Below are 25,209 nucleotides of genomic sequence, written 5' to 3'. Positions count from 1 at the left end.
TTGAAACCCCCTTAATGTCATCACTGCGGTTTGTATTTCGCAGCAATGCCACCCCCTGGTGGCTGATTACTGTAACTGTGGGCAGTGATTGGCCAGTACCACTGTGTATCCGGATGGAGGGGAGCTATCAGATTTAGTCTTGAATTGGATACAAGTTTTAATACAAGAGTTTAGAAAATAACCATCCAGTCACTTAAGTAAATGCCGCTTTAATCAATAATGTCTTCCGTAGACGTTTCACAGTTAGTCATCTTTGCTGTGAACACACGATGAAATGATCCTACACGTCGTTGTACGTGACGCGTCATCATCGTCAAACATGGCTGCCAACGAAAACACAAACATGGAAGTCGACGAAGAAAAGAACAAGTCTTTAGCAGATAAAGTTAAACCACTCGTAAACGGCTTTCCCCGGAGAATAGACAACAAGAACAATGTCGGCGGTGAGAAAAACGCAAATGAAAGTGGCGCTACGGCGGAATATTGCGAGAAGCTGCAGGCGTGGATGTGGCAGTATTACACTGGATATGCGACCTGGCAGAGCTGTCTGGCAGCGTCAGCCATGTCCTACCCGTGTTATCTACAGTCAAACAACGGGACGTCGACGGCACCTCTTGATTTCAACATTCAGAGCTGGTATAACAGTCCGTTTGGCCTTCCGTTGTCGCCTTATAATTCATCCGCTGTCGCCTCTCCAAGCAGCCGGGCAGGTGAGACTGCTGGCGGGGCTGCAGTGGCAGCTCAGCCACAGCAGCAGCCGCAGGAGAATGGAAATGCACAGAGACCAGGTAAAAGCTGGAGGCTGCTCGGTCTGCAGCTTTTCAATATTTAACATTATCAATGACAACTGTCACAACTTCTAAATTGGTTGAATAGCAGGTATACTTTGTCCAAAAGTATATAGACCCCCACCTCCTGTACACGTACTTTGTTGTACTTTTTATTGTCATGGTTTGGATTATATTCCCAGTTATAGTTAAGAGAAATATGAATGCAAAAGCATAAATTATATTTTAGGCAGTACTGTGCTTGCAGCTAGGGGTGACACAATAAGACAAAAATATATCACAACATTTTCTCAATACTGACAATATGATTATATTGGTATTTGTTTTGACTTTCCCCTCAAATACAAATGCTATGATATATAAAATGGCAAGATAGGTTTTTAATTAATATGGTGTATTTGCACTTATTTGACTAAATACACCTAAAATATGCTGAAGGAACAAGGATCAATCAAAAATGTTTTAACTTTACAATTTCTATTAGGGGCATGAACACTGAGCCATGAGAAATGTACAAATTAAGTAACAAAACCTTTTCAAGTAATCTCTCATATAAATGAAAGTGCAAACTACAGCATATTTTACTTTTGTATAATATTAACTTGATATATTAACATTCAAAGTTAGTTGTTCAAGTAAGGCTTATCAGTAATCAGAAATTAGTTGGCTGCCTTAAGGACAAACTATCTAATGAGAATCTAAATCCTTGAGGATTTCAGTGCTGGTATTTGCATCACACTGCATCTTGCCTAAGGTCCGCCCAGCCCTACTTCCATAATAATACTCTTGTACACAAAGTGAGATAATTTAAGAAATCATATCCTGGGTTTAGTGTGAAAGAACCTGTACACAGCCTTGAGCTCAACCCCATCCAACATCATCTAGCTAATGCTTTTGTGTCTGAGTGGGAAATGGCAAATCCCTGCAGCTACAATTTTGTAGAAAGCCTTCCCAGAAAAGTGGAGCCGGTAATATCAGCTTATAGTTACGCCCGTGGATTTTGTATGAAATGTTTATCAATCACATGAGTGTAATGTAACTAACAACTTTCTGTGTCTTCACAAGATGCAACCTAACATGTCATCTTTGTCCTGTCCAACAGTCCACAATCCAAATATATTCAGTTTGCTATCTTAGTGGACTAAAGAAACTAGAAAATATGAATATTTGAGAAGATGGAAAACAGAAAATTAGGGCATTTTATTTCTCAAAAAATGACTTAAAATGATTACTCTGTTATCAACATAATTGCAGATTAATTTTCAGTCGATTAATAGACTTATCATTTCAACTCTGTAATGTAAGGGTATCTACAAACTTTTGGTGCCTGTTTGACATTGACTTTGCCGTTTTTGTTTTCCAGGTCGGGAGTATAGTATTCCTTCACCTCTCCAAAGACTCCTGGCTGAAATGGTGGATTTTTTCATTTTGTTTTTCATCAAAGCAACCATAATCATCAGTATTATGCACCTGAGTGGTATCAAGTAAGTCTATTTCATGTCTGTATATACTAGTAGTGAAAATATGATTAGATGTCTGTTTCTTTAGGCATTTAAATGAACAAAAAAAGTCTAACTGGGTAATCATAGTTTTATTCTTTGGGTTTGCATCATAAATATATTCTCCCTTGCTTTTCAGGGATGTTTCAAAGTTCGCCATGCATTTCATAGTGGAGGAAATAGATGAGGACACATCGATGGAGGAGCTACAAAAAATGATGCTTGTTGCCCTTGTGTACCGGATATTAGTGTGTTTTTATGAGGTGAGAGGTCATATGCATGCTGCTCATCCCAGATTATTTTATGCTGAACTTGATGCTAAAGTCAAAATTATCAATGGCAAATTAATGCAGATTTTATGTGACATTGATATGATATGTATGTCATGATGTGGCAAATCTGTATACATATAAAATGATCAAACTAATATCATTTATTTGGACAACAAATAAGGTTTTTGCTCAAATTTGATAAATGGTAATATTGAATTATTGCTCAGCTTTATCTTTATGTAATACAAGTAAGATGGTAGGAAACGGTGGCCTCGACATTAACAGTGCATTGTTTTGGTCTGTGAGCTGTATGTTAATACACCTAAAACGTTTTCCCTTCAGATTGTTTGTATTTGGGGAGCAGGAGGAGCCACTCCAGGGAAGTTTCTAGTAGGACTCAGAGTTGTTACATGTGACTCGTCAGTTCTAGTTCAACCTAACAGGGTGCTTGTAGTGCCAGCAACTAATGTCTCCCTGTCTGCGTGAGTAGTAGTTAAGTTTCATGCATAAATAACACAGACCAGCTTTGTCCCACATATCTGTAATCTCATCACTTTCTCTATCTTCCTCTACAGATCAACTGTCCGAGCCTTGAACAAGAACTTTTCAATTGCCTTCTTTTTCCCGGCCTTCATTACACTTCTGTTCTTCCAGCACAACAGGACTGTGTATGATATGGTAGCTGGTACAATTGTTGTCAAGCGCACCCGGGCCAGATGACGCACTCTCTAGAGGAAAGTCCAGTAACTTGGAGCAGGCACTGCGTGATGTTTTTAAAAAATGCCTGCAGAACTCCTTTAATGTCAGAACAAGTAGGAACTTTACGATGGTGGCTGAGAGATTGCACCAGTATGAACTTATTTCAGACCACTACAATTCTGTTTTGGTTTGTCTCTGACACATACTGTATTTCTGCATGTATGTCATACATGCTGCTTTCAGATTTGTTCCTGTGCCAAACTTATGTCTCTTTTAAAGACAGGAAAAAGGATGGTATTTGCTACCTTTTCATTAACACAAAATATGCCTCTTTTGAAATACTCTTCCAGATTAGGAGTGAATGTCTTGAATCACTCATTATTTAAGTAACTAATCATGCATTTATGAGATAATACCTTCAGTGTGTATCTCTTTGTATTAAGATTTTGTCTTAAGAGTTGTACACTCAGATTTATTTTTATTTTGAGTTCTTGATCTCTGTCACTGTAAGAGTGATGCATCATAAACAGCTTTTTCAGCTGCTGAAATACTGTTTTCTAAAGGCACATTCAGTGTTTTGAAGGGAAATGTAAACCTGTGAAAAGTTTAATGTATTACATATTTTCTGTAATTAACTTTTTTGCATTTAATAATATTAAATGAAACCACCACTATTTCCCTGCATGATTAATGTATGTATTTTAGCTGATTGTCTGCTATTTGACAATTCTTTTAATATTTAAAAACTAATTGATTGATTTGTCCTTAAATTTGCCTTATCCTCCGGCTACTGTGTTTTTATATCCAACAATGCTTTGTATTTCAAGGCGTAAAATTTGGAAACATTCCACATACCCTGAAAGCATTTACCGGAGACAGATGAATGGAAATGTTTCTATACATGGCACAGGAGTTACTTAATGTTTTGATGAGTACGAAAATTATGTGAATCATATGCTTTGCTTCACTTTTCACCCAAACTCAATCAGAGACATATTGGAGACTTTGGACAACATTGTCCATAACCATTAACAAATCACCAAATAAGGTAAAGTCTTTACTGGAATCTGTGCTAGAACTTTCCCACTGACGTGATGAAAATAAACTTTATTACCAATATGAAATCTTAAAATGATAGTTTCACAATTTTTCATTTCTGTTCTAAAACAACAAAAAGAAAGCTATTCCTCCTGATTACTCTGGCTATTAAAAGATCCCCTTCAAATGTGCTTTTAGTGTAAGTGATGGGGGCCAAAAATCCAGTGTACCCACAGTGTGTCATTTTGTGCAAAAATGTATTTAAAACTCCATCTGAAGCATATATGAGGCTTCAACACTCCAATTTAGTCATATCAAGTGGATATCTGACACATTTACAGTCTTTGCATTTCTTCAGACTGTCTTTTCTTGTTGAACTATGGTGAAAGTATAGTAACCAGTAGAGGGATTTTGGTGCTAGATGTTAATTTTGAAAAGGATGAATGGAAAGCAAGACCGTGAAACTTGACTACACTCTCAAGATATTTATTTCAATTCTTGAATTCTTCAATCTTGATTATAGCAGTGAATGAAAACGGAAAAAGAAAAGACACACATGGGTCTCAATATCTGAAAGAAAAAGATGGAAGATTAAATGAACACAAATCAAATTACCCTCATGTCTTTAAATGGTAAATTCAATTAAAATAAATGTACATAGGATACAATAAAACCTCTTACCAGGTCTGCAGCCCCATGTCAAGGTGAAAGAGAATGAGTGAAAAGGGGTACTTCAGTCTTAAAATAAGGCTTTAGGGTACAGGTTCAATCAAGATAATCAGGGGTGACAGAGGGTGAACCAACCAACCAATCAGTGAGAAAGAAAGGAGAAGACAGAAAGCGAAGTGAAGAAAAAGAAGTGGAATAAAAGAAAAAATAGTGAATCTTTACTATATCTAGGCTTACTTGATTTGACTAATTTTCATGGTTGAGGTTTCACATCAGCTTCAGATAAACTTTTAAATACATTGTTGAACAGAAGGAGGACTGGATTTTGTCCCCCATTACTTACATTGTAGATGCATTAAGAAGGGATCCTGTAATGACCAGTGAATGAATATTATTAACCTATGTCAATGTTTATTTGGGCACCTGAGGGCCTGACAAATTGTGAAGCTGTTCCATTCTTCATGAAAAGCTAATGGATAGGTGTTTGTCCATTTTAATATATAATATAACAAAGGCGTGCAGTCTGTAATTTAAAGTTCTTTTGATCTGCTGTGAACAGCTGAATTTGTAAAAATTGTATACTGGTGTACAGAGTGACCTCATTCTTAGATGTAAGAGTTTAGCTCCACCTAGTGTCTATTCATTGGTCATACAGGCATCACTTCATGCTGCGATGATGCACTGGAGAGCTCACTGCACCTTAACCTGCACATAATATATCAAACAGAGATCTATCTGTGTGATCCTCATTTATCATCACAGAAAGTCAATCAGTCCATCTGTCCCCGGCTCAGTCTGCACTAAACTGAATGAGAACCTTGTTTCAACATATTTCCCCAGTTCTGTGAGTTTTCTGGCATGTCACATAGTATAATGGAGGGGGCTGTGGAGGCGCCAATTGTTGGCAGGTGTTGACATGGTGATTGTATTAGGTTCACTAAGTGGCAGCTTCAGCTGACAGCCACAGATGGGACTCCCAGATTACAGAGCGACCACCCCACATGCTGCTGCCATGCACCATGCCATTACTGTGCAGGCAATAGAATAATATAAGTCATAGTCATGAAGGGCTTTACTGAGGACCATAAAAGTGTGGGCAGACACTACCCACCACCACCACCATTAATGTACTGTATGCTGATGAATGTAGCTCCATTTGGAGTTAGGGCCTGTTTGTAATCTATTTTTGTATCAACACACTCTGGGTCCATGTGCAGGAGGAAGATTTTAGAAAAGCTCACGGGGACACTTGTTCATTTATGACAGATTTTTGTGTAAAACTACGTCATGTTGCAATAAATCTAGCATTGAATTTACAAATTGTAATCAGTTTTCATTAACACTAATAATTTATCTAAATTGCAATAAAAGTAAAGCTTGTGTTTATAAATAGAAATCATGATGTGGACCTAATGGTAATGGAGGTGGAATAAATTCAGGCTGTAGCACCTGATGAAAATAACAAATTATCAATCAAACACATTACTTTGTTCAATTTTATGTTCCTGCTGTCTGAGAATGTAAACTCAGACATAAAGGATTGAAGGAATTTGACTAGTTGCGCTGTTAGTCTGTCCAACAATTCATTAATGTACTTTTTATTTCATATAGGAACATTTCCCCCCATTTTCTGTCTGTTGTTTGATGCCATGCTTGAAAAAATCTAGCTCCTTGCTGCCACATGGCATGCCATACGGTTTCGAGTTGGTGTCCAGCCTGAGTTCCTGCCACTCTTTCTGGCTCTTTTAACATGGGAGTCATCTACAGGCAGCATGGAGGGCTCACAGCTTTCTCTGACAGCCATGTGTCTGTGTCTGAACAGAGCTACGTACAGGGCAGGGGGATGAGGTAAACAGTCTGGACTCAACAATATTCTCTGAATATATGTATCCTTGATGTCATTATTCATTCATTAGGTCTTCTAAAATGGCAGCTGGCTGGTTCCAGCTGTTTTGAAGTCGTAGGAAAAAGGTGCTGTGGACCGAAATGCTACCCAATGTAGTTGTTGCTCTTCCTCCCAGTGTGTCTGCACCAGTTGGTATTCCTCTCAAGTGGAGTCAGTAATTACAGGCTGGCTGGGTTCTGCCACTGTGGAGAGGGCTGTTGATGAAGAGGAGACCTGTTGTCGGGGGGAGAGAGAGACACTAGAAATGCCATGGGGGATGAGGGTAACACATTTGCACACAAGATTTAAGATTCTGTCATTCTTCCGAGGACTTTTTGGACCTATCAATGCCATTTACACACACACTTACTGGGATAGCTCAAATGGATCGGACTATAATCTCAGCATTTGAATGTTCTGCTATTTACAGTGCCAATAAATTATGAATGAACTCATTTCTAGGATAGTGAATAAATAAGAGTGAGTATGATGTGAATAAACTCATTTTCCAAAATAGTATGCAGCCTGTGTTGGAGTTCATTTTCCCGTTATAAAAATAGATATGAATACAAGGCGAGTACTAACTCAGGATGAGTGATGTAGAGGCATAAATGGCCTGAGCGAGTGTGTATGTGTGTTGAGGGGGAGCAACATTAGGTTTCTGGTTGTTTGTGTTTTTGAATACTGTAGATTTCTGCTTGAGGCTGTGAGAAGCTTGAGTTGTCAAGACAACCATGGAGGCTTTTTTTTAACCGATTACTGCAGGGAAATTCAGCCTTTTTTCTCTTTTTTGGATAATGTTTTAGGGGAGTACAAGGTTTGATGTGCACTTGCTGCAAATATTCGTGATGAGGAACTGAAGGTCAGAAATTGGTAATTGTTTTTAACAAGATATATGTGCCCGCTGGTATCATCTTGCAAGATGCACATCCAGTTTTGACTTCGTGACTGCAGTCTCCCTCATGCTAAGACTGACTGTGACATGGTTCCACTTCACCACTGATTTGGACTAAAGGGATGCTGGATGCAAAGCAACAGCTGCACCAGTTACAAAATAATCACCACAACACAGCGTACCTAAAACCTTTTCAGAAGACAGTGAGACATACAAATAGACAGCACAGGAGGGAGAGAAGTGTCTGACCCAATTATTTGTTTGAAATAATGATATAAAAACATTTTATTACACTCTTAAATGTAGTCCCACATACTGAAAGAAGTGTTGTTGAGTACTCTGATGTTGTAATATATTGTGACAGCTTTAACAGCTCTAAATGTAATATCTGGTGATATATTATCTATTTTCTGAAATGTGTAAATATTTTAACCTTAACAATTGTGATTGGGTTAGAGAAAAGGCATGGTGTGAAATATATATTTTGATATGTTTATTTGAATACTATAATTATAGAATCCAAACTGAACAAACTTTAATATTGAGCTGCTCTTCTATATAATTATACAGCAAATATAATTAAAGCATAGACTTGGAACTTGGGAAATAGCCACAGAAAAGTATTAGCTTGCTGTCATAATACACATAAAGTAGAAGTAAACATATCACTACAAAGACCAATCCGGCTCTGAAAGCCCATATACTGCCCTCTGTTGTGTGAGTCTGGCATTAAAAGTACAATGAGTGAGAGGAGAGGGGAAGGGGGGCAGGCTTTTACTGAGGTCATTGAGGTCATTTAAGTGATGGTCGGGTTCCTCACTTGAATACACAGCAGACAGTTCGAACGGAAGAAACAGCATATATCCATGCTGAGAACGTGCACCCCAGGTTCTGTGATGACATGTATTTTATTAAATGGAACAGATAATATTATTAAGAAAGTTTTCTCGGCTCGTTTGTCTTTCCTGTCTTGGCCATTAAACCACCCAACAAATCTCTGGTGAACATCTTTGGAAACTAATGATTAACAACCAACTGTAACTTTGCTTCCTGGCTGCACATTGAGCTCAGCTTTTTTTTTTTTTTTTTTTTTTTTACACTATTGGGTGTCGTTCTGATTCATTTGGTTCATATATTTGAACAAACTCTTCCCTCAGTGGCTATAGTCCTCCTCCACAAATCACTCCCACCCAATCCTTTAGTTGCCTAAACTATGTTCTGGTGATGTGCGTAAGCAGTGACTTTCTATTTTCAGCTGAATGAAAACAGTCTTGGCGCTTGGACTCAGAGGATGAAATCTGTTTTGTTCTGCTGAAATTGGATTTCACCACATGCACAGTATCTACATGTTACAGAGTTAAGGCGTTTGCTTTAATGGGGTCCTATCGTAAAACCACATCATTTGACTGAGAAACATGACTTAGGAGTAATGTGTAATATGCTGTCTATCATTCCAAATGAATCTCTCATCCTTAGTAACACAAAGGCAAACTGTAGTATTCAGAGGATAGAAAAAGTGTTTAATTTAATACAAATGGTTTCGTTAGATGTCTGTAGAAATGAGGAACAGTAATAGCTACTATCCTGATGTAACAGGTTGATTAAAGGGTTGTTGATCTACACCCTCATATTAAGCAGCCACTGCCTCAGCTATGAATCACATTGGACTCTTAAATGTTTTAAATACATCAGACCCTGAATGAACAAAACATTTCCAAACATGGTATTTTGGATGAAAACTGACAGTCATCATAGAATTTTACAACACAAGTTATTTTTCATAGGCTTTTGCTCATAACCATTTCCTGAAATATAAGAATGACCTTATAATAACCTTAAAATAAATAAGACAGCTTTCTGTTGCTGCTTTTTTTTTTAAAGGACTTGATTGACTTTTTTCTTTTTTTTTTTTTTTTTTTACCACCCATCATTTATTTCATATTCACACATTTAATCCAAAAACTAGCTGTTCAAGGTCACTTACTGGTAGCAGTCACCAATTGCTCAATTGTGACAAAACCCAAATATACAAAACCTGCTGATCTAAACAGTGAAACTGAGCAGATGTAACACTCAAACACACCTCTGACATGCACCCAAACAGATAGGTGAGGTCAGTATCACCTGCCTGGTGGATTTGCTACCCCTCACTCTTTTCATTAACTGCTGAATTCACTGCCTTTCAATAGGCTCTTTCAGCGTGTCATGCTACACCACCATTGAGCTACAGCCACGTTGCCACCCATCTTTCTTAATGGGGACTGGAGACTGTGGAGCTGCCTTGTTGCCATGGCAGCAAGCGCTTTCACATTCTCCCCACATAGCGTGTGTGGGGAGAATGTGCATGTTGTTCCATCCAAACTGGAGCGTGCCAGAGCAGAGACAGGTCTGCTCTCTCAGACAGGACCTAGCCAGGGTTATTTACCTCCTGCTCTGATAGCAGATGCCCTCATAATCCCACCACCCACACTCCACTTTCCGCCTTCTTTATTACTAATGCATTGTATTTCCCATTGGCTGCTCTCGTGCACTGAACTTTGCTCAAACACTGACTTTTTAGGTTTCTTAAAGCCTTGTTGCACTTGGTTTGAAAAGTAACTATGAACATTTAGTCTAGTAAAGCTAGTAGAATTTGGAGGTACTTGTACTTTAGTATTTTTGATTTTTATACCTCTACTCTGCAGCATTTCAAAAGAAAATATTGCATTTTTTTCTCTCTACTATAAATGAAAACAGCCATATTACTAATAGTTTTACTCACTAAAAATGATCAATGTATAGAATGCATTATTACAGGTATTATTAGGCCCTGCTTCCGTGTAGCCTAATGAATATTTTACCTGTGATATTTTAAGTATATTTGGTTTTGTATTTTTATTCAAGTAGAATTTTGAATGTGGGACTTTTACTAGTAAGTATTTACATGGTGGTATTGCCACTTAAATGATCGGAGTGCTTCCTCCACCAATGACACGATGTCTGCATTTCACTGATATGGCATACTCCTCTCACTGCCACAAATATATAATGCACCAATTTAATCATTTGTTTCCAAGCGCCTGAAATTGTTGAACATCTTTTCTACTCATGCTCAGTCACAACAACATTTTTAGCTGAGTCTGCACAATTGGCTAAGCCTCAAAATTAAAAATATCCCACCACTTGAGTTTCTCCATTTTCTAGTCCAGTTTACTAGTATAGAAGCCAAAGTTAATCTCTCCAAAGTAATATGGGTAAATATCACATTCATTCATGTCAATGGAAAGATCACCCTTACCAACTTTTTTTTATCATTTATAAATGTGTTAAAAAATGATTTTTCTTCTGTAGTAAATACTTGCTGATACACACCACCCAATACAACAACTAGCTATGTCAAGCTCTGTCTCAGTTTCCTGTATTTTTGACATTTTTTTCTGCCTCATTTGTCATATTGATAGGGTCTGGATATGTAAATTGTTTATAGATCACTGTTATTTATTTATTTAATTTTAGATGTAAATGTGACATGTAAGCTCCTGAAATGTAAATATATTTTGTTTAGTTATAGGCTATTTATTATGTACTCATTTTTTTGTTTTTTTTTAATTGTAGCTGAGTTTCATTTTCTTCAAGAATTAATAGTAATTGTTCCTACAAGGATTTGTATCATAAAGTTTTGTCGTCAAATAAAGTTGATGTTGTTTTTAAATGTTTTTAAAGCACAATTTCAGGAGTCAGTGCATTCCCCACACTTCTGATGCACGCCTTCTGCCACACTGTTCACTAACACTGTAAAAGCTCCACCCCTGTGTCTTCATGTGGACTCTACCTTCTCAGCTGTGTTTCCAAGTGGAAGTGAGGCGACCCAAACTTCATAGTATTTCTGTTAAACCTTTTTTATCGGAAAAAATATGAATGAATTGGTCAAAGCACATCATGGGAAACACTTAGCTATTTCCCACGTTGGAGTTTGCATAATACTGTACAGGCTTCCCTGTCTTAAGTGTATGTGGAGAAGCGTTACATGTCTGGGCATGTCCGCTGCAGTCGAGGAGGATCACTCAGCAGCAGTAAGTGTTTGGTGAGGATGCAGAAACAGAATGTGGGTAATGAGGCTTGGATAATTGTTTTTGGACACGCAAACCATATCAAGGTAATATTATTTATATAATATGAAGTTAAATAGTTGAAGTCATGTGAGGTCGATGTTTTCAAAAAAGTTCCTCCAGAACTTAAATTTTCAGTGCATAAAAAGGTCACAGATAACCACCAGCAACTGGAACCCACTTGAGTTTTCATGGTGTTTTCTGCTGAAGGCTACTGTATGTGTGAGCAAGAAAGATCACACTGAGAGGCAGCGTGCAGGCTGCAGAGACAGCTGTGTGTTTAAAAATGGAGGAATGTAAGCACAATGCAATGTGGTGTTGATTTGGTGAGATATAGAGTGCTACTATTGCCAATGCAATTACAGTTTGTGTTATTGCTTTACTGCTTTTATCCCCATACACTTTTAATTATATTACTACTGCACAGATCAACTGCACTAGTTAGTATTTATGATAGATCTTATCTCATTATGTGTGCACCAAGCTAAGGGGTAATCTAACACTTGCAGCATAGCCCATACTTGTGTTTGTCCTTAGAATAAAATAGCACATGCAACTAGGCCAGCTAAACTGCTCTATCAGGTTGAACCACAATAATCAGCATAGTATTCAATAGTAGCTGTCAAAAAAAAGAAGAAGAAATATTGGAGATTTGTGTTGAAAACATTCCCTGCACAGAATTGCAGGAAAAGTCTTTGATCAGCTACAAACAGCAAGTCAGGTTTGACAGACTGTCCTTGTGTAGTTTCACTCTTGATCTACACAGTACAGTGAGCATTTTGCTCCATGCAACTTGAGCTGGATTTGTGAATTCTCATAGGAAAACTTCATTCAACTCACTTGGCTGACATTATTTCTGACCTTCAATTTACAGTTAGCTAATTCAAGGCAAGGAAACCACAATCTTGTAGATAGATGGCCTTATGTTTTCAAGATGGGGTTTTGTCATGTTTCTTTCCATTCCCTTGCCATGGGGATTGTGTAGTTCCTGAGGTTTACATTGGCTTGGCAGCTACTTTGAAGAAATATGAGTCACAGTAGGACGATGAGGCTTGTAGCCCCACAGCAAATAAGACACACAGCACATGTTATTTTCTCAGGTTCAACAGCTGGGAAAGCACATCAGTGGTTCAACATGTACGTGTGTTTCTGTACTATTAGATCATATGTGCACAACATTACGTGTATTTGTCTCTGAGCTTGCTGCAGTTTACAGTAAACAGTGGCACAGAATCAAGAAATACATGCTTACAAGTACACTGGTACTGTATGTTCTAAACATAACCTGCATTTATGAGTGTAGTCTAACAAAACAAGGTCACTGACAGTCACACTGATCGGGCCCAGAAGAGGGACAGGTGGGTTGGGTGAGAGAGGGGAAAAAAAATCACTGAATAATACTTAAATGAGGTGGTTGAATGTTTATAATCCAAAGAATAATTCATTCATTGCACCTTTTGAATATGCAATTTAGTCACTACTGCACAAGATTACCTCTGGCTATGCACATTATACCTCTTGTTCCAACAGCGTAGTTCCAGTATAGGAAGCCCCCCCCCCCACCCACCCAAGAGCTTATGTGGGCGTCATACTATTCACTAGGGTTGTTGTAGCAGCAGCATCGTGTGTATTCTCTGTGTTTTCCAGAGTCTGCTGCTGTCGAGGCAGAGGGGACACCCTGCTTGTCCTGCCTGCGGAGGAGCAGATAGCTGGCTGGCCCGGTGCTTGAGTGTCTGTCTGCGCCCCGGCTCTCTCTGCTGTGTGCCGAACAGGATAAGGAGGAGGCCTTCGGGTGAGGAGGGCGCCGGTGCCAAGTGGCAGGGTGGTGAGGGGCGGGGGAGGGGGGGGCGGTGTTTATCAGCGCTGGCTGCCTGCACACTGCACAGAGGAGAATATCTCTGGGGAAGAGATGGGGGAGACCTGGGGGACTGAGGGGGGGCAGGTTATTCCGCGTCACTCTCCAGCTGAATAGAGGCTGAGACTCAGTAATTGCAGGGCAGTTCACAGGGCAGATTAGGAGATTTGTCTCTACAGGGAAAATGCATATGAAAATGAACAAAAACGAGGCAGTGCGTTAAAACACACTGAACAATTTAATCCTCTGTTGGTTTGTGGACGTGCATATGTACCAGTGTCTGTGCCTCTGCATGATATGCCAATGTGAATACCCCACAGTTATTCACATTCATGCAGTATGTCTGTCTGAGCAAACCCTCTCTGAATCTCCAACTCTCTGTCTCTCCCTCCCTCACCCTCGTCTGTTGCTCCCTCCCCCTCCTTCCCTCTCTGTGTTAGCGTAGTCTGGGCGCTGAGCCAAGTAGAGTGTGTTTTTTGAATGAATACCTGATGCGGCTGATGAGGCTGGCTGGGGGAGGAGCTGTGTCAGTGGAGTACTGAGAGAGAGAGAGAGGGAGAGAGAGAGGGAGAGAAAGAGGAGGGGAGGGAGGTAAAGGGAGAGAATCAGAAACACAGAGAGAGAGAGAGAGAGTGAGAGAGAAGCAGCCAGGCAGAGAGGGAGCTGGCGGTCTGGTGGCCTTGCATAACACACGTTGGAGCAGCCTTGCACGCAGGACTTGGTGTGAGTTTCAGCAGTGGGGAACTTCCTTTACCGTCAGCCCGTTGCAGGGACAGCGTAGTCCACAGACCGGAGTCCGGAGAGGAAAGGCAGAGCTGGAGCAGCTACAGCACAGGCTACAGGAGAGGAGAGCGGCACAAAGAAAAGATTCAGGAAGAGGAGTCCTGGGAAACACGTCTCCAACACACACACACACACACAGACACACACACACACGCACACATTAAGAGGCAGGAAGAATCCTTGGACATGCTCTGCAAGCAGTGGCTTTGGAGAGACTGGTGAGCTATTCTTAGTACTCTTACCAGAAGAGGGGAGGAGGGGGAGGTTGTCTCTTTTCTTCTTGATTTGTGGCATAGTAGTATTTTCTGCCCTGCTGCTACTACACTCATGCGCTCTCACTGTCATTCTAAAGCCCCCAGAGGCTACAGTCTTAGCATCTGTCCAGAGTCACAGCTGTAGTATTCAACAGCGTTGACCCTGTTAGGTTGTCGAGGTGCTGGCTGAGAGGACGTCTGTGTATGCATCTCTGCTTATATACTGTGTGATTGGTGTGTGTCGAGCAGTGATGCAGAACTCTGGAGTCATTGTGAAGACAAACAGCCTAAACCCACTGCCTGTTCTTACTGTCTGCTTGAGTCTACCACACGGTTGGTCCGCCTCTTAAAGGGACAGACTTGTATTGTACAGGCAAGGGGCAGTAAAATGGTTCTTTTGGATATTAGAAAAAAGCAGCTACGTTTGGAAAGGGGGTTGAGGTGAAGTCCTATTTATATGCAGCAAATCATGCATACGAGCACAAACATATTGTCTTCCATGGTACCTCCCCTCTGTTTCATGCCAAAGCTCAGATTGATAATGATGTTTTTGTTTTCTATATATAGCCATATGCTGTACAGGGTATGCGCTGTGTATCTATGATGGGTCTAGCAGGCGAAATATGATGAATAGCATGCAGGATTGACAACATGTATATCACCCCAGGGTCATTGCATTATTTTTTCTATGAATCTTTTGCATAGAAAGCAGCCAGGACACTGTAACTACCATTTTACTAAATAATTATGTTGTCTTGCTATTGCTTCACGGCCTCATCCTGCTGCAGAGAAATGTTATTGGGAGCATGAGAAAGGACTCAAGGGCTCAGGCGGAGGAAGCAGAGGTGGGGGACTGGAGGAGCTGGTGACTGCTACAAGAGGAGATGTAGCTGCTGGGGGGCCTCTCACCTGGAGACAACAGAGAGGAGGCTGAATGAAAACATCATCTCATCTGCACTCCTGTGCACGCAGTGACGGCAGGCGCACACCCAAACCTATTTCTGTAGTTTGTGCAGCTTTCTGTGTGGGAGTATGAAAGAGGATCACATGCGAGGCTGGCTCTATCACTCTGTCTGAGCTGAAAAGCATCAGTGTGATGAGCGGAACAGAGAGCGGCCTGTCCCCCTCTCTGTTGTCATCCCTCCATACATGCCTCAGAGGTGACAGTCCTGGGCCAGGGGACTGAGTCAGGTCTCCCATGCTGTCTGGCTCAGTGTCACACAGTCATATCTTGAAAGCTCGCCTTTGTTCTCCAAAGTATCACATAGGGCGTATGTTTGCTAGTGTCACTGTTCTAATAATAGGCTGATGCTGGAAAAGCTAGAGAGGCTTTTTGCTGATGAGCCGTGAGTACTATGTCCAGGTCATATGAGGAAAAACACATCCTGTTTTATTTGTAGTCTGTTGACAACAATGATGTGTTTTTGTGGCATCTGGAAGTGAGAGCACGCTGTCTTTGTGTTTGAATGCTGCTGGAAGTCTGCATCACCGGCGTTAGTTGTGCTTCTGATATGATGTCATTACAGTGTTGACACGGTGTTGCTGAGGCGGGGTTGTTGCCACTGAGCGGTGCCGTGGCAATGCTGCACAGCGTAGCTCAGGCTGTAGCGGCGGCTGTGTTGCTGAGCGGGGTTCTCTCAGTGAGGTGGGGGCTATGGCGCTCTGATGCTGCAGGCGCTGCTCAATGTGGGTCAGGAGAAGCAGCACTCTGTCTTCTCCCCATTCCCCATTCTCTCTCCCTCTTTTTCATTCCTAATCATCTTTCCTCTCTCATTCTCCCCCCTCACTCCCATTCTTCTATCTATCAGTCATCTTACATTGCCTTTCTCCCTCTCCTCCCCCTCACTCTCCTCTTTCTGTTTCTCTCCTCCTTTGTTACGTCTGGTGGGTCTACAAGGCTCCATGGTGGATTTTTTTTTTGCTGCTTTTGAATACAGTGACCTTGTCAAAGCCAGTGTTAGAGGTAGTTGCATCTAAATAGAAACCAACCAAGGCTTCTGATTTTTTTCCTCTCCCCCTGTCTTTATGTAACGTCTGTGGCTGCCTGCTGTAGTGAACCTCCTATGTTGTATGAAAATACAATTTAGCACTGTCAAATAGCCCAGCCCTTCTGAATGGAAAGTATGGGGAAGGAAAATGAAGTGATGGACGTGAGTTTGTGTGTCATACACTACATCTCTGTGGTTCCTTTGGCTAATGAACAACTCAAGAGTCGTCCTGTGCATTGACCCACAGATAAGCCTGCAGGAAAGAACAATAAATCTGAAAAAGAAAAAATGAGCTCATGGGAATCAAAAATGCTGCATGTTAATACTGTTGTTTTAGAGGATGATTATTGGCCATGTGATATGATTGTGCATGTTTTAGAGCTATCTGGACATGCATATATATACAATATGACTGTATGTTGGTGTAGCCCTGCAGTTAAACACTGATAGTGTGTTTGTTGACATAGTTTAATACCTCACTAACCCACCCTCTACACATTTCTATTATATTTTCAGTAAACTCCCCAGTTCTAGCTGTGTACGAAGAACTTGTTTCATTATTAATTTAACCAGACTGCCTCTCACTAAAACAAAACTCTAAGAGGTCTTACTCATTCATTGTTTGTTGTCCACGTTGTATTCCCTTGAACTTTGAAACGCCACTCAAAAGGGGTACAGCGGAAAGCCATTGTTAAAACATTTTGAAACACTTCAGTGAAGCAACAGATGCCCTTTTACGCTTCATGCAGAATGTTCCGTAATTAAATTTTTGCCCATATTGTTTTCACTTCATTTTTCTGATGGTGCCCACTGACCTACAGTTCCTGTCTGGAGGTGGATGTTATATTTACAGTACCCCCACTGGCTTTAAACAAAGACAAAAAACTAAGCTCCTCTGAGGCTGTTACTCTGTGCTGTTATCCTTTTCACTCTGCGCTTCTTTCTTACCCCAGAGCCTTGAGCACGTTGATAGCCAACAGCAACGCACATATGCTTAACCTGCACACAAGCTCGCACACACAGTCAGACAAACAAACACTGCAGTTCAGGAAACTCCTGCTCGGTGTTGAAAACATGAGAGAGCCTTTCCCATACTATGTAAATGACGACTCACAATGTAGCACTGCACTTTCCTGTGCGTCATTACTCATGGAAAAGTTGGGTTTTGACAGGTTAGTCCATGCGAATCCTTAAGCAGAATATTTAGAGGTTGCTCTTGGAGAAATCTGTACACAGAATGGCCTGCAACAAACACAAATCACATACAGTTGTTGTACTAGGTACCATCTAGTGGCAAAATAGAGAACAACTCCTTTACAAACATGAAAGCTGGGACATTTTTAAGAGTGAGGTATTGTGGTGTAAGGCTGGGCAATAAATCAATATTATATCGATATTGTGATATTTTATAGATATCATCTTAGATTTTGAATATCATAATATGGTAATGTGTTGTCTTTTCATGCTTTTAAAGGCTGCATTACAGTATTATCTGCTATTATCCACTTAGTCATTATATCCACATTACTGATGATTATTTATCAAAGATCTCAATGTGTAAATATTTTGGGAAAACACCAATAATCATCTATACAATATTGTCAAAATATCAATATTGAGGTATAGAAATTTTGTGATATTTGATTCTGCCCATATCGCCCAGCCCTATTGTGGTGTTTACCTTTTTTACATTAGCAGCCCTGCAGAAGCACTGTGTGAATGTGGTTCATAAACATGCACACTGAGCTTGTTCTCCAGTACAATTAGACTAATGAAACTGAATTTTATTTTAAGTCAAGTCAAGTCAAGTAAAGTCAAAATTATTTATGTAGCCAAAAAGCTGAACTCTTAGATTTCCCAGAGAGATTTGAAATTGCACAAGCATATGATTTGGGCTTTTTAGTTTAATTTACATCAGTGAGTATCTGATTTGAACTTCTCTCTGCCATCAGATTCCTGCCGGGATTGTGGGAGAGGTAGATCGCTCAGAGATGATTCCTCATGAAGTCTATGGAGCTCATTTTGTGAGCTGGAGTGACTCCATCTTCTCTGGTCTGAGGCCTGGAGCTGTCTACCAGTGAAGACAAGCAGAGTCCAACAGCATACAGAGAGCCTGGCCCCTGCACCTAACCGCTGAGAAGCACAGACTCAGGAGAACGTAAAAGTACTAACAGGGAACATTAAAACCACACTGACATAATGAAATCCAACCAAGAGAGGAGTAATGGATGCCTGCCTCCTAAGAAGCGTGAGATCCTGGCTCTGGAGCAGAGGCCAGTGGTAGTGGCCACTGCAACACCCCCAACTGCCGTGGCTACTGATAGTCCCCATACAGAGAACCTAGCATGGCTGGCGAGTGTAGCCAGTGAACGCTGCAAATCCAGGGACACAGAAAGCCCAATTTGTCCCATCTCTTCGGCTTCCTCCTCCTCCCCTTCCACTTCTATCCCATCCTCAGCTACCCCTTTGTCTGCGGTGCCCCTGGCCTCTCTACCTGCTGTTTATCCCACATCCCTTCCTCAGCATGCCGGGACTATCCAGTTTGCTCAGCTGGGACCCAACGTTCAGTTCATCAGCTCTGGGCCTTATGCTGGCTACATCTCCTCTCACATCATCACTACCAATGCAAGTTCTGTACCTAACAGCTCTTCTATAGTGGGACAGCGTTCCCACCTGGATGGCTACACCACTGCCCTCATCTCTCCTAACACCAAAGGGGAGCAGCAATTTCAAATAGGACTCCCTCCCACAGAACTGGCTCCTGTGTCACTACCAAGCTCTCCACAAGTCACCAGTCAGTACATTCATCTGGACAGCAGAACACCTCTGACTGTCAGCGGAAGCGCCGTCACTTCACCCGCAGCCCACCTCCAGCTCCACCCTCACACAGCCGTCCTCCCTCAAACGCTAACCCTCGCTCCCTCCCAACTGGTTGTTCAGTATGCAGATGGTTTGGCTGGAAAGAAACTAGATGGGCATGTTAAGGGAGTGCTGAATGGGGAACTGGAAGTGGTCAAACAGGCTAAAGCTCCCAGTCATCCATTGAACCATCAGCAGGTCCAGAGCTATGAGGCCAGACATATCCTCCTGCCTGCAGACTATGGCCAGAACCCCTCAGGACTGCAGACCTCCTTGGTGCTGGTGGCCCAGCCCAACCATGGAGCTGAACATGAACTTGGTTCAAATAAGATCTCCTTAGTTCAGACTGAGAAGGGAGGCATCTGTTTGGGGAAGCCAGTGTCCAGATCTTCCTCTTTCACCTCCCTGTCTTCGCCGGAAGTAGTGAAGTCTGTTGCCCCTCATTCAGTCATCCAGACCACTCTACCCCATGAGGAGCTGCCAGCCAGTCTCTATTCCTCAACACAACCACCCATCATTGGCTATATCACCAGCGCCAACCAGCATGCTGTCAGCTACCATGCAGCACTGCCTCAGCACCTGGTAATCCCGAGTGGCCAGTCCCTCCTGATCCCAGTCAGTGGCACCAATAACAGCACAGAAATGGAGGTTAGTCGTACTGTCAGCGCCCTGACTGCTACCACTACCCCTCAAATATCCACCGCCATGCCACATGCCTATCTAGCCACAGCCCTTTCCAAATGCGAGGCACTTGGGCCAGAAGTAAATCAACCACCTCCTGCTGCTGCACAGGCTCCAGCACTGCCTATCTTGCCCTCAAACCAAGCTCCTGCAGTGGCAGAAACTCCCTCCCCAGCCCCCACTCCTGTCCCCACTCCTGCCCCTGTTTCCATCCAAGCCTCTCCCTCCATCTCCTCTTCCTCTTCCCCTGTGGCGCTTCCTCCATTCTTTATGCGAGGCTCCATCATCCAGCTGGCTGATGGGGAGCTGAAGCGTGTGGAGGATCTCAAGACAGAAGACTTCATCCAGAGTGCTGAAATTAGCAGTGAGCTGAAGATTGACTCTAGCACTGTTGAACGGATTGATAGTGGACAAACTCCTAATGCTGTGGTCATACAGTTTTCTGTGGGAGAGCTCAAAGCCCAGGTAAAGTATTTCTGATTCATCATTCCTATTTTATGTGTAATGAGTTTCAATTTTAAACCACTATGTGTAGACTTAGAAATCTTAAGTCTTTGGTGCCCCCCAGTGGTAGAACAAATAAAGGCACTGTGGGCTGCACAGGTATATATTGTACATAAAAGATGATGAAATTTATAGGTAAAGGTATACGTAGTGATACGCAGGTTTGACCGTTCCTCACTCTCACAGTTATTCATTGAAATTAATCACTAATGCAAAACTGAGATAACTCAGAACATCCTTCTTCCTTAAAGTAGTGTTTATGTTATGTAGACCTGTGTTTGAAAGGCCAAAAGCCATTCCCCTCTCAAATGGATAGAGTCAGAAATGTAAAATAGACTCCTGCCTGACTTGATTTTTGAGACTGACAACCATATCAATGAGTGAAAGTTAAAAAAGAAATCATAACATTATTTTTTTTCATATACATAATCATCTTTGTTATGGATCCCATAAATTCAGCTATTCTCTGATTCTCATAATTTGGATTGATTTGTAACATTTCTGCTCTGACTATATGGTGAATTTTTCAAAATGACATCAAATGTATATTTTGCATCTCATGTTATTTACTGAGCAACATATATGGTGGACAGATATATCTGTGATGAGCTAAAATTTAATCAAGTGTGCTGATAAACTGGTCAGAGTGTACTATAGACTATAGCTAATTTCTCCAGTATAGGTCTTTTTCACCGATTTCACATTATGAATTGTCATAGTAGGAGAAACACAGGTGTTACCAATAACATTAACGATGAATCTGCTCAATATAAGGCCCCGTTTATACGTACCTGGTTATTTTTAAAAACGGAGACATTAACCATCGTTTGCACCCTCTGTTTAGACGCAAACTGAGAATTTGCCCCTGAAAACGATGCTTTTTAAAAACTCTGGCCAGAGTGGAGATTTTGGAAAACTCAGTTTACACGTTTACATGTAAACAGAGAAAATGGAGATTTGGGGAGCCGACGGCAGATTGTGAGACGGAAACTGCTCCTGGGTTAAATGTGACATTGTTTACAATCTACAGTCTATGTTTACTATCTATGGTGATTATGGATGCATGCAGAATAGCAGTCGTATTTATGCTGGTGCAATCCCTTTGTATTTGTTTGCATTTGCCATCTTTTCCAAAAGAATGAAGTGATAGATAGAAGTGAGGTTGTTGTTGTTGCTATGCGGGATTCTGATTGGCTAATGTGGGCTTGAGCTTCTTGCTACACTGCCACCTACAGGTTTGGCATGCTCCTGATGGCATATATACACGGGTTAGTGGGGGACTGGTGTGCATGCAGTTTTTTTTTGTGAACGGGCACGTGTAAACGTAGTCCAAGTGTCCCAAAAATCCATGAAAGGGTGGCAATACCAGGTAAATGGATTTCAGCCATCATTAAGTTTATTATTTACACCTGTGCTTTTCCTGCTGACATATCAAATGTCTTCTGTGGGGAAGGCCTAAATCTCATTGTTCTGATGGCAAAAATTCAAATTAAAACAGTAATTTGCATGATGTTATAATCCTACACAAATAGTTTATTTTTTAGCAGAAAGCTAACTGTGCTTGTTGTGCTCTTCTTCAGGTGTGTGTGGAGGTGCTGGTGGAGTACCCCTTCTTTGTATTTGGGCAGGGCTGGTCGTCCTGCTGCCCAGACCGGACCACCCAGCTGTTCGAGCTGTCCTGTGCTAAGCTGTGTGTGGGTGACGTGTGTGTGTCACTGACCCTCCGGGGTCTCAGGAGTGGCTCAGTCACAGACAGCCAGGCTTTGGGTACCAAGCTGAAGACCAGTCACCTCTCTGACTCTTGTCACAACATGGATCCCGCTGTAAGGAATGGTGCAAGGCCAAACACTGCAGGCAGTAACGGTGGCCTCCTTATGAAGGCTTCCAGTGCAGACAGGCCAGAGAGGGAGCAGATATCTGGACAGAGATCAGGACTGGAGCTACCACCTGGACTGGGACTAATTCCAGGATCAGGGGAGGGGATCTATGGAGCAGGATCTGTGCTTGCAGTCTTGGGAACTGGAGAAGTAAGACAGGGTTCAGTGAAAACAGACACACCTGCTCTCTCTAAAATACAGTGTGGTGATCCAGACAGAACCACAGTCCGTAAGAGACGCTGGTCAGCTCCAGAGCGGGACCAGACTGACAAAGCTGAGGAGGAGCCTCCTCTGACTCTGCCTAAACCCTCCTTCATCCCTCAGGAGGTTAAAATCAGCATAGAGGGCCACTCTAGTACTGGGAGTGAAAGGTGCTTGAACAAAAGAGTAGACTGTTGAGAGAACTTTAAGGAATTTTAATTACCTGTGGTTTGCGTTGTGTTTATTCCCTCTCTTTTCTCTCTATCGAGACTACTGTAATATAGACAGAGTTTACACAGTATTTACATGTTTTCTTTCTTTCACATAAATCTGGTATCTACAATGAAGTACAGAAGAGCACCTTCATAAGTGGTATCACACACGAGATCAGTGCAATCAATGCTGAAAGCAAAAATGAATGCAGCGTGAATGTTGAGCGTGAGTGGCAGTCTGACACCTGAGAGACATTTGATTCGTGTGTCACCTATCATAAGCTGGATCTTTTTTTATTTTGTCATGTTGCTTAAACCTTCCGGATTCAGACCAATCAACCATTCCTCTTATCACACGAACAAGCACAGACCCGATGTCAGCGTATACAGAGTGGGTCATCACATTTTGACTCGCATCCTGCTTGTTTGACTGTTTTATTTAGTTTGCAGTGACATTATGAGTGATAGCACAAGTTGGAGTTAAAAAGAGACCTGTGGTTATTCCCACAACAATTCTCACTTGCCACTGATCTTACATGGCTGTGATATTTGCTGCCTTGTGTATCTGATGAGGTTTTGAATTTTTGTCTTTTTATTACTCTGTGTTTCATTTCATACCATTACATATGTGTGTGCTACAGCAGGTGGGCTTGTGCCACTTGTCTGCATGTGTATGTGCCTCTGTGTTTATGTGTTGGTCTGAGTGTTTTTGTCTCTGTGTGGCTGGCATATGGAGCACAGGAGTCAGGTGGCTGGAAGCTGTGAGCTCAGCTGTCAATACAGCCTGCAAATATCAAGACTGAAAAGGCCTGAATGTAAACCACTGAATTTGTCCTCAATACTGACTCATGAAGTTATTCATGTGCTGTTTGCTACACCAATGATGAGTATGTGCTAAGAATTTGATACCAAGGCTTTTTGTGGGGGACAGGAGTTGTGCATGGATTAATTCCTTTGACTGGTCAGCCTTATGTTGATAGATAATTTGGAAAATGTTATATAATTCCTTTTTAAAGACAGCATGTATCACTGGGTTATGTCTGTCTTCAGCCCTGGCTGCTATGTGCAGCCCTTAAATTTATACAAAAAGGGAAATTCAAGATATTTCAATCTAATGCCTCTGAATGAGATTTTATTTAATGTATGTATAAACTTATACTACAATATAAACTATAGCTGGCTAATTTGGATAACTGCATTTTAACTGTGCAACAAACTGCAAATACACATTTTTCATTGAGTATTACAAACTTTTAATGTTGATATGGCGAACGTGTTGGCAAAGTGTTGCCTTATTGTATATCAGCAGACATGGATCAACATCAGCATTCATTTAGAGTCGTTTTTCTGGTGGCCTAATGAATGTACGACCCGAGGAAAGAATCTGCCTCCAGCATATTTAAATGCTCCACTATGTTCACCAGCTAGTTGCTAACTTTGTCTGTTTACTGCTGGGCAAAACAAAGTGAAACAAAACAAAACCCTGAAGTTGTGTGCAGTAAAACCAAAATAGTGAACTTAAAGACCCTGAAATGCATCATAGAGCTGAGGGGAACTGATGGTGATAATTTTCTGTGGCTTTGTCACTATTTACCCTTTTTTTACCTGTTAAACATAGTCATCTGACCCACTAATAAAGTAAAAATACTGGTTAGAGCAGCTTTAAATGCAAGCATACCATGAGGTAAAAACAAAAACATGGGGTAATATTTACTTATTGACAGAAAAATGTCACCTTCCCAACCTATTGACCACTTTATTTACAGAAACAATGGCCTTCGAAATATGCAACTACTACACTGCAGCACATTTTTTGTTTGTTTTTACCATTAAAACCTCTTTTCCTCATTGAAGGTATGTCTTTCTTAAATCCAACCAGATTACTGCTATTTGATTAAAATAATATAGTCTGTCTGTATGTTAGGAAAAAAAGTGTAATTTCTTTCTTAGACTAGAGCCAAAATAAATATTCTACCGTTCATACTCAGGAACAGTGTGTATCTGTATGTGTGTGTGTAGGCCTGAGACAGTACGTGTGTGTTCAAAATCACGTGTATGTGTGTGTGTGTGTGTCCTGAGCAGCAGCACTTTGATGAAGCATCCAGCGGGAGTGTGATGGTGGTGGTGGTGTCCCTGTTCCTCAGCTGTTACATATTATGAGA

General features: G+C 41.3%; 2 protein-coding genes across 5 annotated transcripts in view; both read left to right on the top strand.

Annotated features, from left to right (window-relative positions):
• Window positions 1-319: 319 nt before the first annotated feature.
• The window catches only part of LOC128366018 (protein FAM8A1-like), a 305,711-nt gene continuing 280,821 nt past the window's right edge, over window positions 320-25,209 (top strand). The window contains exons 1-5 of one of the 2 annotated variants that reach the window (XR_008321851.1): window positions 320-788; window positions 2,152-2,272; window positions 2,427-2,550; window positions 2,902-3,041; window positions 3,135-4,019. Coding sequence is in view for 1 of the 2 variants with exons in the window: in XM_053326664.1 (XP_053182639.1) it covers window positions 320-788; window positions 2,152-2,272; window positions 2,427-2,550; window positions 2,902-3,041; window positions 3,135-3,279 (999 nt within the window). In the remaining variant the exon portion in view is untranslated. Of the gene's footprint in view, window positions 789-2,151; window positions 2,273-2,426; window positions 2,551-2,901; window positions 3,042-3,134; window positions 4,440-25,209 lie in introns of those variants that run through there. The other variant, XM_053326664.1, reaches the window with a different exon arrangement.
• On the top strand, window positions 13,366-25,063 carry LOC128366012 (ataxin-1-like). 3 transcript variants are annotated; one of them, XM_053326656.1, is made up of 3 exons: window positions 13,366-13,625; window positions 18,666-20,718; window positions 22,338-25,063. In XM_053326656.1, exons 2-3 carry the CDS (start codon window positions 18,913-18,915, stop codon window positions 23,031-23,033), a joined length of 2,502 nt encoding a protein of 833 aa, XP_053182631.1. In that variant the 5' UTR covers window positions 13,366-13,625; window positions 18,666-18,912; the 3' UTR covers window positions 23,034-25,063. The 3 variants fall into 3 exon arrangements, with proteins under 3 accessions (XP_053182631.1, XP_053182633.1, XP_053182630.1); XM_053326658.1 differs by lacking the exon at window positions 13,366-13,625 and adding an exon at window positions 14,604-14,689; XM_053326655.1 differs by lacking the exon at window positions 13,366-13,625 and having other exon boundaries at window positions 18,560-20,718.

The sequence above is a fragment of the Scomber japonicus genome, chromosome 10 (genome assembly GCF_027409825.1).
Source record: "Scomber japonicus isolate fScoJap1 chromosome 10, fScoJap1.pri, whole genome shotgun sequence".
Taxonomy (NCBI): domain Eukaryota; kingdom Metazoa; phylum Chordata; class Actinopteri; order Scombriformes; family Scombridae; genus Scomber; species Scomber japonicus.
This window is presented reverse-complemented; position numbering and strand designations above follow the sequence as displayed.